Source organism: Macaca thibetana, chromosome 10, assembly GCF_024542745.1.
Source record: "Macaca thibetana thibetana isolate TM-01 chromosome 10, ASM2454274v1, whole genome shotgun sequence".
NCBI lineage: Eukaryota > Metazoa > Chordata > Mammalia > Primates > Cercopithecidae > Macaca > Macaca thibetana.
In genome coordinates, this window is record NC_065587.1 from 28561866 (window position 1) to 28576579 (window position 14714).

A 14714-nucleotide genomic window follows, 5' to 3' on the forward strand; every position below is an offset into this window, starting at 1 on the left:
CTTCCTTATAGAACCAGGGGAAAATCCATCCCTCTCGTGTTCTTTTTATTATTATTATTGTTTTTTTGTTTTTGTTTTTTTTTTTGAGACGGAGTCTCGCTCTGTCGCCCAGGCTGGAGTGCAGTGGCACGATCTCAGCTCACCACAAGCTCCGCCTCCCAGGTTCACGCCATTCTTCTGCCTCAGCCTCCCGAGTAGCTGGGACTACAGGCACCCGCCACCACGCCTGGCTAGTTTTTTCTATTTTTAGTAGAGACGGGGTTTCACCACGTTAACCAGGATGGTCTCGATCTCCTGACCTCGTGATCTGCCCGCCTCGGCCTCCCAAAGTGCTAGGATTACAGGCTAGAGCCACTGTGCCCGGCCTCTTATTTTTTTTTTTTTTAAGACGGGGTCTTGCTGTGTTGCCCAGGCTGAGTGCAGTGGTGAGAATCACAGCTCACTGTAGTCTCGAGCTCCTGGACTCAAGCAGTTCTCCCACCTGAGCCTCCTGAGTCGCTGGGATTATAGGTGTGAGCCACCGTGCCAGGCTACGGTGTTGTCAGGGTAGAAATCATCTAGAAATAAGCTAAGCAGAGTGGGGAAGAAATCTGTCATCAGGGACCAAAAAGACAGAAAGGAGCAACTGCCCTGGGGCAGTGATTTTCTCAGCCCAAGAAGGAAGGAACCCAAGAGGTCGAGTTGGGGGATATGCACCAATGGCAAAGGGTGAGCATCTGGGCCCCAGAGCACTGCTGAAGCAGCCCCGTGAGCAGTGGGACCAGCGAGAGGAGTCAGAACTTCACGCAGGGCCGGGCGGCCCAGCACCACCCAGCCTGTGACCATTCCAGGCTATGTCCTCACGTGAGTGGGGGCGCGGGTTCACTGCTTTCTCAGAGGGCATGGCAGAGCTTGTACTGAATGTGCCGCTGCTCACTAGCCATGATACCTTGGGCAAGCCACCACTGGACTTCAGTTCCACATTTGTAAAGTGGAAGTGACAGCAAGGCCAAGAATTACTAATGAGGGTCAAGTGAAAACTCACAGGAAAGGCTCTGATCACATGGATGGAGCCAGCACACGCTTTGGTAAAAGGGAGCAAGAAAACTTTATGAAGCAGAGACCAAGCCCAGATACCACCCGGCTCAGCAGCGTTGCCGATGCCACCTGCAGGTCTTGCTGGTTTTGGTGGTTGCCTCTGGTGCTGACATTCTCAACCTCAAGACCACGTGCTGCGTGCCTCCTCCATGCTCAGTTCAAAGCATCCCCCGATCTCCCTGACCAACACGTCTGGCAGGCTGTCTGTGTACCACATGTAGAGATGAGGAAGGAGTTTTTGGTAACCCCCTCGGCTTCCAAACCATTGGCTGCTCCACCACCTACCTGCTATGTACCCCTGAGCATGGGGCCGCGCTTCAGGGAGCCTCACCTGGCCCTCCTGCCACACGTACACCATGGGGACTCACCGCTTTAGTGGACTCCAGGGCTCCCGAGACCAGCGCATCCCGGCTGCCCCTGCCCTTGCTGCTGAGGTGGGGCGATGAGGAGGGCGAGTCATCAATGTAGGGCAGCCCGTCTTGGTGCCGGCGCTGCTCCTCTGCCCGGTCTGCAGCGCAGCCGTACCCAGGTGGTGTTCCGAACGAGCCATCTGTGTGTGCAAAGCATCCTGTGTTACAGACAGAGAAGGGAGCATCCATACCCAACCTGTCCCAGCAAGCACCCAGCTGACACCATCTCTGTCCCCAACAGGCATCTCACAAGTACCTCGGGTATGCTGATGTCCCCTTCACAACTGACTGGTTAACGACCACAAGGTGAGGGGTGATGAACACAGGCTCACTGCCCAGACAATACAAGGGGCTTTCTGAGATACGTCTGCCCCCAGCAGGGGATTGTGACTTAAGAAATGTATATTTGATCTTTGCATACCCCACTCCCTACTTTCCTGGCATGCAGTTCCTAAAACCCTTGGAATCTCCAAAGTAATACATGTCTTTATGTGTGCTAATAAATGACAGGTGGCTGGGGCTCCTGGATAGCCTCAGGAAGCGGGCTGGTTGCCAGGAGAATCAACCACATGATTAGACAGTTGGCACCCCCAACTCTCTGGGAAAGAACCACAGCTAAAGGGTGAGTTGATCACTAATGGTCAGTGATGTAATCAATCATGCCTACACAATGAAGGCTGTCCAAAAGGCCAGGGTTAGGAGAGCTTCCAGGTTGATGAAAATGTGGCAGTGCCTGGAGAGGGCATGGGAGCTCTGCACCCCTTCCCACAGACCTTCCTCTATGCACCTCTTCCATCTGGCTATTCCTGAGTTGTGTCTTTGTATTAAAAACCAGTCACCTAGCAAGTTATTTTCCTGAGATCTGTGAGCCTTTCCAGCAAGTGATCAAACTCAAGGAAGGGGCTGTAGGAGCCTCCAATTTATGGCCAGTAGACAACCTGGACTTGCTACTGACACCTGAAGTTAGGGGCAGTCTTCTGGAGCTGAGCCCTTAACTGTGGGATCTGACTCTAACTCCATGTCAGCACTGAGTTGAAATTGTAGGACACCCAGCTGGTGTCTGCAGAGAACTGCCTGGTGTGGGAAAAAGCCCCCACATTTGGTCACATAAGCTTGTGTACAGAGAAAACAGTCGGTTCTCCCTCATACAGGGGGGTTGGGTTGCTATAGAAAGGGGGACCCCTGGCCAGATGCAGTGGCTCATGCCTGTAAGCCCAGCACTTTGGGAGGCCGAGGTGGGCAGATCACTTGAGGTCAGGAGTTCAAGAACAGCCTGGCCAACATGGTGAAACCCCATCTCTACTAAAAATACAAAAAATTAGCTGGGCGTGGTGGCAGGTGCCTGTAAGCCCAGCTACTTGGGAAGCTGAGGCAGGAGAATTGCTTGAACCCGGGAGGTGAAGGTTGCAGTGAGCCAAGATTGTGCCACTGCACTCTAGCCTAGGTGACAGAGCAAGACTCTGTCAAAAAAAAAAAAAAAAAAAAAGAAAAAGAAAAAAAGAAAAAGAAAAGAAAAGGAAAGGAAAGAAAATGAAAAGAAAAGGAGGAACCCAAAATGTTACCGTCTTGTTCTCTGGAATGGTCCTTGCGCACCCTGCCCATGGGGTCTGATGGGGTGAGGAGCACAGGCCAGCATGCTGGCTGGGGTGCAAGTCCTGGCCACCATAAGCCGTGAGTCCTACCATGTTCTTCCCATCCCAGCCCAGGGAATTAGGGCTACAGGTTCCCCCATCCCTTGGTCCAGCCCAGCTTCTGGATGACTCATAGCCCACCTCCCAGCAGGTCTGTCAAAATCCCAGACCACCTTACCCCAATGTGAGTACCCGCAGGAGGACAGAGTGGCTTATTCTACAAGAGTCCCCCTGCCTGTTGGGACTATCTGGTTATACGGAGTAATTCATTCCTCCCAGAGGCACCTGGAGATAATCACTCCCTTCCTCTCAGGCTGAATGACAAAGCCCAACACGTGTTTCCAAGGCCTTAGCCATCTGGAGCTCCTCGATGGCCTGTCCTCAGCCTGAGTTTTCTAAGCCAGTGGACTCACCACGACCATTGTCAACCCACAAGGATCTTCTAGCCCGATCCATAGCTCATATGAGGATCCCTTCTCCACTCCTTCCAAAGGGGGCCTCTGAGGCCCATGGGACTTCTGAGAGCTCACCCTGATGGGGTGGCGTCACTCTCACCATGAGTCACCTGTAAGTAGCCCTGCCCAAAGGTTACCAGCAGAGGTGACCTCGGTGTTCATTCACGAGTTTACAACTGCCACCACACACACCCAGGCTGGGTGGGCACAGGGCTGCCCTCAGGCATTCAGAGCAGCTGACCCAGCAATCCTGAAGCGGGCACAGTTGTCGTTCCTTTCCATGTGGATGGCCAGGGGGGAGCCGTGTGCCTGGAGTGATCTGCCACTAGCTGTGAGTGCAGGTGGCCGAAGTCACGGCTTCCTTGCGCACCTCTGCCACTCCCTCTCCCAGGTTCTCCACTTCCTGTCCCACAGGACTCAGCGCTCTCTAACAGGTGTCCCCAGCCCTGGCTGCACATCGACAACACCTGGGAGGCTTTGAAAACAATTTCACTGGGATCCACACAGACCTGCCGAATCTGAAGCTATAGGGGCTTCCTGGGGAATCCAGCTGGCAGCCAGGGCTGAGACCTGCTGAGCAACCCCAACCCAGCGTCTAGCACTTTGCCAGCTGCTGACCTACAGCACTGTCCCAGGTGACTGCACACAGCTAATGGCTGCAAAGGCCAGGCCGGGTTCTGTTTCTGTGCGTATCCAAAGGAGAATTCCAGGAAGAAGCTGGGTCTGGGTTGAGCACAGCAGTCAATGTATTAAGACATCAAGAGCAGGGGGCACCCACCAAGTCCCTCAACAAGCTGTATGGAGGAATCTGGTCTCCTTGATCCATGGGACATTGAGGGGGCTCCAGGTACCAACATCACTATGTTGGTTATCAATGCTCAGTTCCTTTGGCCTTTGGGTGGGGTAAGCGAGCCGTGGTGTAATCCCTCGGAAGCAAGGCTCGGGCCCTCCCCATTGCTACCTCTCTGTGAATTATCCACATCACTGAAGCCATCCATGCCTCACCTTTCTTGACTTCATTTATTAATTTTTTTTTTATTTTTTGTAATGAAAACCACAATTTCGTCATTGGGTGCCACCCATTTTTGCTTAGATTCACACTATTTCCTTAGTGCTAGTTAGCAGATACTGAAATGATCTTCGCAGACTGCACAAAATGTGGAACGCTTCACGAATTTGTGTGTCATCCTTGCGCAGGGGCCATGCTAATCTTCTCTGTACCGTTCCAATTTTTTAGTACATGTGTTGCCGAAGCGAGCACGACTTCATTTATTAATTTAACAGAGACGCTGACTCGCTATGGTGCCTGGGCTAGTCTCCAACTCCAGGGCTCAAGCAATCCTCCTGCCTCAGCTTCCTTTTTTTAAAATCATGCATGTGAACTAGACAATCGATAAGGATCCTCTAGCTCTAAAATGCTACCGTCACTATTAGATGACGGCCCTGCCATCCCCCCGGCCTCCTTCAACAACTTCCTTACACTAGTCTCCCACCCCATGACCCTCCAGATTTGGCTTTTACATTAGCTCGGAATTGTCAGCGACTACTAAATGTTCTAGCAGGAGTGTCCAAGTGCCGAAGGGAGACAGTACACTCATGGGTTCGTTTTGTTTTTGGTTGGGCCAGCAAAGCCCCTTCCTCATCCCTCTTTTCCACTTATCACTAGAGAAAGAGACTAAAACCACAGCTTCAGGCTGCGAAACATCTAAAATGAAACAAACAGCTGGGCGCGGTGGCTCACGCCTGTAATCCCAGCACTTTGGAAGGCTGAGGAAGGTGGATCACGAGGTCAGGAGATCGAGACCATCCTGGCTAACAAGGTGAAACCCTGCCTCTACTAAAAATACAAAAATTAGCCAGGCGTGGTGCAGTTACTCGGGAGGCTGAGGCAGGAGAATGGCTGAACCCAGGAGGCGGAGCTTGCAGTGAGCCCAGATCGCGCCACTGCACTCCAGCCTGGGCAACAGAGCGAGACTCATCTCAAAAAATAAATAAATAAATAAATAAATAAATAAATAAAATAAAATAAAACAAAACAAACAACAAAATAAGGTTGGTTAGACCTGCTTTTAACCAACGGTTTTGCTGTTTATCTAAAGATGATCTTAAGACATCTTCATCACCTGGTGGAGCACCTTTCATCTGAGCGCTTTCCACGCCCATGACTACACTGACTCCCAGGCAAGGCCAAGTCAACACCCAGTAGGGAATCAACCCAGCAAGAACTTCAGGGTCAGACTCGCGGTCTCAGGGCTTGCTCCAGAGTAACTGGAAGACTCCACAGGTGCAAAGCCACGTGCTGACTTAGCAACGTCCACGCTAAAACCTGGTGCAAGAATCAAGTGTCCGGTGAGGGTTTGCCCGCCCGTGTCCAGTGAGACTTTAAAGTGGACACGTCACCCCGCCAGGTGAGACAGAGAGACCAGGTCTCATGGCCAGACTCTGCTGGGGAATTAGGATGCTCCAGACCGCTAAAACCCCAGCCGTTTCCCCCTCTGCAGAGATCTCAAATCAATGTCTGGGTGACTGATGCTTTTAAGTCTGCATTCCAGATGGCCTGCTCATCCCCACCACATTCCATATGAGGGCTTCAGCCCCTGCCTCAGCTCACCCAGATCACTCCAATCCAGACTTGTTGCCCCTCATTCTGCTGACTCTTCCAGTCTGCTCCAAGGCAAATGATGGGGTGGGGAGGACTGCCCCTCACTTTCCTCATTCCCCCAGTCTAACCAGCACACAGGAACCTGCTTTTTCACAAAGCAGTTATTCACACCTGAGTTCCCCAAAGTACACAAAGCACCACCCCCCACCTGTTATTTTATTTTCAGAGACAGGGTCTTGCTGTCACCCAGGCTGAAGTGCAATGGAGTGATCACAGCTCACTGCAGCCTCAAACTCCCGGGCTCAAGGGATCCTTCCAAGTAGCTGGGACTACAGGCGCACGCCACTATGCACAGCTAATTTTTAAAAACATTTTTTGAGACAAAGTTTTGCTATGTTGACCAGGCTGATCTTAAACTCTGGCCTCAAGGAACCCTCCTGCCTCGGCCTCCCAAAGCGCTGGGATTATAGGCTTGAGCCACCAAGCCCAGCAAAGCCCTTTTCCTCTTGAGGATAAAGTACATTATTTGGCATTTTGAAAGCCACCATCTCCCAAGAGCCAGAACCAATTGAGAGGCCTGGTTCCATGCCCCCGTACCACGAATACCCAGTGGAAAAAGCTCTCTGGGCCTACTCACCCTTGGCAGGACTGAGGTTGGTGGTCTCATCAGCCACATCCTTCCCGCAAAGCTCTATCCAAAGCAGAACCCAAACACTAGAAGGCAGAAGAAGATGGGGGCTTGGAATCTGGCTGCTGCTCACCTGAACCAGGAACCAGACTAGGAGTGGGGTTGGGGAGAGGAAGGCCAGTGCAAACAGCCCAGGGTTGGTGTGGAAGAGGGAGGGTCCAGTGAAATCTGAAACCCTCTCCTCTCCAGGCAGTTTGCTTAGCAACCCAGCCCCGGAACTCTGCAAATCTATTCTCTCACAAAAGAAAAAAGGGCAGCTAAAAAATAAAAATAATACAGCGAAAAGAATAAGGCCTGGTTAGGTCACAGTAAGCCCAGGCCCAAGTAGGTGCTGAGGTCACATCCCCTAGACTACACTGGTTTAAAAAAAAAAAAAAAAACTTTCAAGAAATTAAACAGAATTACCATATGATCCAGCAATTCTACTCCTAGTTATATACCCAAAATAACTGATTTTTCTTTGGTTTTTTTTTTTTGAGATGGAGTCTCACTCTGTCGCCTGGACACTGCTGGAGTACAATGGCGTGATCTCGGCTCACTGCAACCTCCACCTCCTAGGTTCAAGTAATTCTCCTGCCTCCACCTCCCAAGGAGCTGTGATTACAAGTGTGCACCACTACACCCAGCTAATTTTTGTATTTTAAGTACAGACGGGGTTTCATCATGTTGCCCAGGCTGGTCTGGAACTCCTGATCTCAAGTGATCCACCAGCCTCAGTCTCCCAAAGTGCTGGGATTACAAGCGTGAGCCACTGCGCCCTGCCTCCAAAAGAACTGAAAGCAGGAACTTGAAGAGATATTTGCACACCCATATTCATCACAATATGGGAAGGAAGAGGGGGAAAGGACCCAATGTCCCCTGACAGAAGAATAGAGAAGCACAATGTAATGTATACACGCAATGGAAAATCATTCAGCCTTAAAAAGGAAGGACATTTAGACACATGCAATCACATGGATGAACCTTGACGTTTTGCTTAGTGGAATACGCCAGACACAAAAGGACAAATATTAGGATTCCACTCATGTGAGGTACCTAGAGTAGTCGGATTCATAGAGACAGAAGGCGGAACGGTGGGCTCCCAGGAAATGCATGCAGAACTGAGTTCAGACCACCGGCCATGTGATACCTGGGTGCAGCCAGGCAGGAGAGGCTCTCCCAGGCCAGGCATGCCTAGAGAGGCCCCAGATCCTCCTTCAGTGGCGTGGCTGCCAGAGGTGTGGGGTTCCAGGAACCCAGCCCCTGTCCCACACTCTGCCAACATACTCCAGGGTGAGATGGGAGCAAACTCTCAGAGGATCAGAGGTCATGCTCCAGGCCCTCCCTACCCAGAACAATGGGAGCAGCTGTAAAAGGCCCTCCAATCAACTTGTACTCAAGTCAAGAGAAGAAAGGGGCACTGGGAGGAATCGGGTGGAGAAGGCAGGAACTCCACGGAGCTCAGAGATCATCAGCAGAGTGGTCTCCATCCTTGTTTACACCGGCAGTCAAAGACTGGGCAGTATTTATTTACAAAGGTAAAAGCAGATCAAACATCCGGTGGCTCGGCCAGCTGTGGTGGAGAGGTTTTCACAGAGGCGGGCATCGAGCCCCTACCCTGTCTTGGCTGCAGCTGCCCTCCTTCCCAGCTCCTGTCCTCCTCTTGGCCTCCCATCTTCTCCCAGGTCCTAGGCAGGCCACGGCAGCATGGTGCCAGCGACTTCTACAAACAGCAGCTCATATCCTTTGGAGGGATTGTCAGGCAGGCACTGTCCTCCAGAGAGGCTTGGAAAACCATGGCTGGGACAGAGGTTCGGCTCTCACTGAAGGGTGCAGAGTCCACAGTCAGAGCTGGCTCTGCACCCCATGTTCATCCACAGCCTGGCACCTTCCTCCTACTGCCATGCACCCACCAAGAGCAGACTCTACCCTTGAGAAGGGCCGCGGATCTTGGGGGCTCTGAAGCTGGCTCTTATAGCAGAAACTCAGGTAAGGTCAGGTAATACCTGCAATGCTTCAGGGAGGTAAGTTCCTCTAACAGCAAAAAAGACCCAAATCTTTGAAGTAGCGGGCAAAAGATAACTGCCACCTTTTACGGGGCACTTCCTCTAGGTCACACATGGTGCTGAAAACCCACAAATCATCTCTTGGAACATGCACCTGAGTGGGCATGAACTTTTAAATTGCTATTTTTCAGACAGGAAAAACTGAGTCTCAGGCAGAGCTTGACTGTGCCCAACTGCACCTGTGTGACCTGCCTACTGGGTCAACTTCCAAACACCTTCCAAAGAGAAGGCATTTCTAAGATGCGCCACTGATAACCTTACGACCTAGCAATTCTCCTCCTAGGTGTATAATCAAAACAATTGAAAACTGGTGTTCAAACAAAAACTTGTACCAGAATGTTCACAGAAGCATTATTCACAAGAGGTAGAAACAACCCAAATATCCATCAGATGGATAAAGAAATGATCCAATGGAATAGCACAGCTCACCACAGCCTCGAACTCCTGGGTCACGTGATCTCCTACCTCAGTCCCTAAGTAACTGGCAATACAGGTGTGTGCCATTACATCTGGCTAAAATAATTTTTTTTTTTTTTTTGGTAGAGACAGGGGTCTTGCTACGTTGCCCAGGCTGGTCTTGAACTCCTCGCCTCAAGTGGTCCTCTCATCTAGGCCTCCCAAAGTGCTGGGACTGCATGTGTGAGCCACTGCACCTGGCCTCTGCCTTCAAAGGGAAGGAAATTCTGTCACATGCTACAACACGGACGAAGCTTGAAAACATAATGCTAAGGGAAATATGCCAGTCACAAAATGCCACATGCTGTATGACTCCATTGATATTAAATGCCCAGAATATGTAAACCCATGAAAACAGAAAGTAGGTCGGTGACTGCTTAATGGGCAGGGGTTTCCTTCTGGGATGACAAAAACGTTTTGGAACTAAACAAAGATGGTGGTTGCACAACACTGTGAATGCACTAAAAGCCACGGAATTGTTCACTTTAAAATGATTCATTTCATGTTATGTGAATTTTACCTCACTTTTTTTTAAAAGCTGACCTGTTTTCCTCTCCTAAGCAGGGAACCGGGAACAGAATTCCGCTGTTTCCCGAGGGCTGAGAGTATCTTTCCGGATGGACGTCAGTACTGCCTGGCTATAACCCCAGGCCACCCACAGGCAGTGAGTGCTTTCGGAGATGCGTGGTTGGTTCTGGTGGTTTTTCTACTTTCTCCTCCTCTGCCAGGCTGGCAGCTGCCCCTTCTTGCATCCACACCAAGTGGCTCAAAATTCTTTATAAATGAGGCATGCCTCATCCAGTTAGCCACTGCACCCTGGCTAAAGTCCTGCCACCAGGGTCCTTGGTTCTGTGGTGGAAGGGTACAAAGAGAGCACCCCAGGATCCTGTGGCCTCCCAGCTCTCATACTGTACCCCAACAATGACATCACCAGGCCAGCACCCAAGAACGGAAAGCCGCAGCTGCCCGGGTAGACAGAGGTCAGGGTCATGAATCAGCGTGTGCCACAGAGAAAGCCACCAGGCTAGCCAAGGCCCCCCCACAGGCTGGAAAATGTCAGTCGGGAAGGGCCTGAGCCTGCCCTCCTCCCTGATGCCTTGGCTCCCCAGGCAACCCTAGACATAGCAAATGAGAAACAGGTATTTACAACTATTTACAACTCTGAGCTTTCTTGAAGGAGAAAGTCCAACCCATACAACCAGCCCTGACAGCTCTGCCTGCTTGAAGGCTGAGCTGGTTGGAGACTGAATCACCAGAAGGTCAACTTTGCTGGCGATTTTTGGGGGGCACTAGACAACCATTTTCCTCCACAAGCCGAGTGTGCCTCAGTGTGGGCAGACAAGAACCCCCTCTCCTCTCCATCAGCATCCAGAACACTGTTAAAGGACCCTCCCCAGTCTCCAAGGACCCACCTGTGCCTAAGGTTCCCAGTCATTCCAGGAGGCCATAATAATTCGATGCCTTAGGCTTCAGGTTGGGGCCGGCTGGTGCAGGGGCAGGGCAGACAGAAGCTGAAACCCCAGCTGGGAAGTGGCAGCAGCCCTCGGCTCCAGGATGATACAGTTATCATTCCTCAGCAGCACCTCGGCTTTTTAGGACTCTGGGGCTCAGAAAGACTTCCTGGAGACACTGAAGGTTTAGCCCCAGACAATTGTACGTACTGAGGACCTAACACATGCAGGGCACTGTGCTGGGTATGCAAAGATGAGCACTGCACAGCCAGCCCCTGCCCATGGGAGCCAGCGGAATCCACGGAGTCACGTGACATGGGCATCACAGCAACCATGACAAGGCCACGGGAGAGAGGCAGGTGACACCAGAGCATATGCAGGAGGGAGGAAGACAGACCCAGGAAGGACAGCAGGGCCTCTGAGGAACATCAGGGTGAGAAGTCCACTGTAGTGGGCCCCCGAAGGAACACGTTCATATCTTAACCCTAGAATCTGCGAATGCTACCTTATCTGGAAAAATAGTCTTTGCAGATGTAATGAATGAGATCACCCTAGATTGTCCAATACTACCATGATGTGTTTCTATTCCCCCAGAACTCTCCTGACAACACACGTGTGGGTTTTCTCCTTTCACCAGGCAATCCTCCCAGTGTCTGTACACCAGCTGGGTGTCCTATAATTTAATTCCATTCTGCCAATAAGTACGTGGAATGAGTGTCAGACTCCACAGGTTAAGGGCTCAGTACTACAAGACTGTCCCCACTTAAGGCACTGGGGGAAAGTCTGGGCCACCTGTACTTCTTATCTACTGACCCTAAAGCTGGGAGTGGGGGTGAGGTGTTCCCACAACCCCCTCCTCAGATTCAATAATTTGCTAGAGTCAGGCACGGTGGCTCACACTGTAATCCCAGCACTTTGGGAGGCTGACACAGGCGGATCACAAGGTCAGGAGTTCGAGACCAGCCTGGCAAATATGGTGAAACCCCATCTTGGCTAAAAATACAAAAATTAGCTGGGCATGGCGGCGGGCCCCTATAGCCCCAGGTACTCGGGAGGCTGAGGCAGGAGAATCGTTTGAACCCGGGATGTTACAGTGAGCTGAGATCTCGCCACTGCACTCCAGCCTGGGCAACAGAGTGAGGCTCCATCTTAAAAAAAAAAAAAATTGCTAGAGCAGCTCATAGAATTCAGGAAAGCCCTTTACTCACATTTACCAGTTTATTATAAAGGATACCACTCAGGAACAGCCCAACAGAAGAGGGCTGGGTAACAGGATGTGTATTGTGGGGGAGCTTCCACAGCCTCTTGGGGCACTGCCCTTCCAGCACCTCCATGTGTTCACCAACCTGAAAGCTCTCTGAACCCCACTGTGCAGTGTTTTCATGAAGGTTCCACTAGGTAAGCAAGACTAAATCATTGGCCACTGATGATCAGTTAAGCCGAGATCAGGCTGGCATGGCTGTAGACACCAGTGATCAATTCAATCTCCACCCCTCTCCCCATCCCCAGAGTTCAGGGGTGGAGCTAAAGTTCCAACCCTCTAATCACGTGGCTGGTTCCTCTGGCAACCAGCCCTATCCCACAGCTATCTAGGGGCCCATCAAACATCACCTCATTAGCATAACCTCAGGTCCCACAGAAAAGGGCTTCTATGAATAACAAAAGATACTCCTATCACCCCATCGTTCAGGAAATTACAATGATTTTAGGAGCTTGTGCCAGAAACCAGAAGGAAGACCATATACAGATTTCTTATTGTATCACAATATCACACCGATGGACCCTAAATCCAATGACGAGTATCTTTAAAGAGATAGAAACACAGGCATATAGGAGGCTGTCTGAAGGCGGAGACAGGGACTGGAGAAATGCTGCCACCAGGCCGAGGAATGTCGGGGGCCATCAGATGCTGGGAACACAAAGGAAGGATCCTCCCCCAGAGCCTCCAGAGACAGCCTGGCCCTGCTGACACCTTGATGTGGGACTTCAGTCTTCAGAACTAGGAGAGAATAAACGTTTGTTGTTGTAAGCCACTAAACTTGTGGCATTCTGTTAAGGAAGCCACAGGACACTACGACATGGCCTGAAGTGGGTGCCATGAAGTCTGAGGACAGAGATAACCCAGCCCCTGGGAGAGGCCTGGAAGGGCTTTGCAGGGGCACAGTCTGTGAGAGAGAGAAGAATGCGACCAAAGGAGCCTTCAACCAGCAGGGGCAGGGAGCTGCAAAGACGCCCCACGGAGGGAGTCACGCTGACTTAGCTGCCGGCTCTCCTGGGACTTACGAATGCAGAAAGACTGGGAAGGAGTGAAGGAAGCACCATCCCAAAATACGCCGGATGGGTACACTGACTTCGAGCTGACAAGACACTGTAGCTTCAGAAAGGGCTAGCTGACCTGTTTCTTGCTGTACTCAGCGAGCCACAAAAATTCCTCTGGGTTCCTGAACCAGGGGAGAAAACAGCCCTTATCACCTGAGACTGGGAATTGGGGGCTGCAGTGGACCTGAACAAATATACTTAACAAAGTAACCCTTATCTTCCACCAGGTTTACACCCCTCATATATCTCCCAGTGACTCCTTGAGAATTTACTTCCCCTAGCCAGATCCCCCTTGTCCTGCCACTTCTCAAACTTATTGCTCTTTATCTAAAAAGGATACAGCATCTTGCTTTGGCCACTTCTCCGGACTTGACTCTGGTGAAGATTCCCATGTGCCTGTAAAACTAACGACATTTGTGTGCTTCTCTCTTGTTAATCTGCCTGGTGTCAGTTTGGTTTCTAGATCCAGCCGGAGGCCACTAAGAGCTAAGGGGGTCTGGAAGTGGCCTCTGGGAAAGGGAGTACAGCTGGGAAAGGGGATACAGGCTGGCAGTGAGAGGAGAGAGAGGAAGGGGGTGATTTTCGGGCTCAATTTAGGAGGTGTCTGGGTCTGGAACAAGAGGGGAGCCTGGGGGCTGCAGGGGGACAGGTGAAATTCTGGCAGCACATCTGAGTGTGGCACTGGAGGTGGGGCAGGGCTGGGGGCTTCTGTGATGGTCCCTCCAGGTAGGCGTGGTATTGGTAGAAAAACGTAGGCGGGGGCACTGATGCACAGTGAGCCTGGGTCTGGCTAAGAGGACAAAGGCAAAAAGAGGAAGAGCACAGGGGACACTGAGCTTTGAGTCCCTGAGGTATAGACCTGGCAGCAGGGAACTGGCCAGAAAAGTCCCTGGGAAAAGGGTGGGAGGGGGCAAGGCAGGGAAGGTGGGCAGTGCCCTTCAAAGGAGGATGGCGCGGGAACAGTGCCCTGGTGTAGGAGCAGTATGGGGAGTGAGGTCTGAAAGTGATCGGTGGGGGTCCCTCCACACCAGCAAAGGTGCTCAGCCAGGATGCGGGCCGTGGCCGCTGCACACCTGCGGGTCCTCCCTTCCCACTCACTGCCCCTCCAAAGAGGAAACATAGAGGATTAAGGCGGGGGAAAATGGCAGGAAGAGGGGCTTCCCCCTGCTGGCGGTCACCACCCTGAGCCTGGGGCCAGGACCCAGTCACGGGCAGACACTCAGCAAGCCTGGGAGGGCAGAAAAACCACCTTCTTCCCCCATCTCGGTCTTGGGCTGCCCCCCTTCTGAAGGACGCCTGGGGCGTGTTAGGAGAGGAGGTGCACATTCACCACATTCCCAGCAGTGCCATCCACAATGGCCAAGAGGTGGCAGCAATCCCAGCGTCCCTCAGTGCATGAGTGGAAAACCAGAACGTGCTATATACATGAAAAGGAGTATTATTCAGCCTCAGAAAGGAAGGAAACTCTGACACACGCTGAGTAAGATAGGCCTTGAGGACATTATGCTAAGTGAAATCAGCCAGGCACAAACAAACAAATACTGTAAGATACCACATACATGAGGCTCCTAGAGTAGTCA

At 51.6% G+C, this 14714-nt stretch overlaps 1 protein-coding gene and 1 non-coding gene across 2 annotated transcripts in view; both read right to left on the minus strand.

The window, feature by feature from the left end:
- The window catches only part of BCR (BCR activator of RhoGEF and GTPase), a 135587-nt gene that overhangs the window by 59656 nt on the left and 61217 nt on the right, over positions 1 to 14714 (minus strand). The window contains exon 2 of the mRNA XM_050746041.1: positions 1446 to 1627. Coding sequence (XP_050601998.1) covers positions 1446 to 1627 — 182 coding nt within the window. The remainder of the gene's footprint in view (positions 1 to 1445; positions 1628 to 14714) is intronic.
- LOC126929969 (U6 spliceosomal RNA) lies at positions 4726 to 4834 on the minus strand. The gene has a single exon (XR_007717395.1). It is a non-coding gene; the product is annotated as a U6 spliceosomal RNA (small nuclear RNA).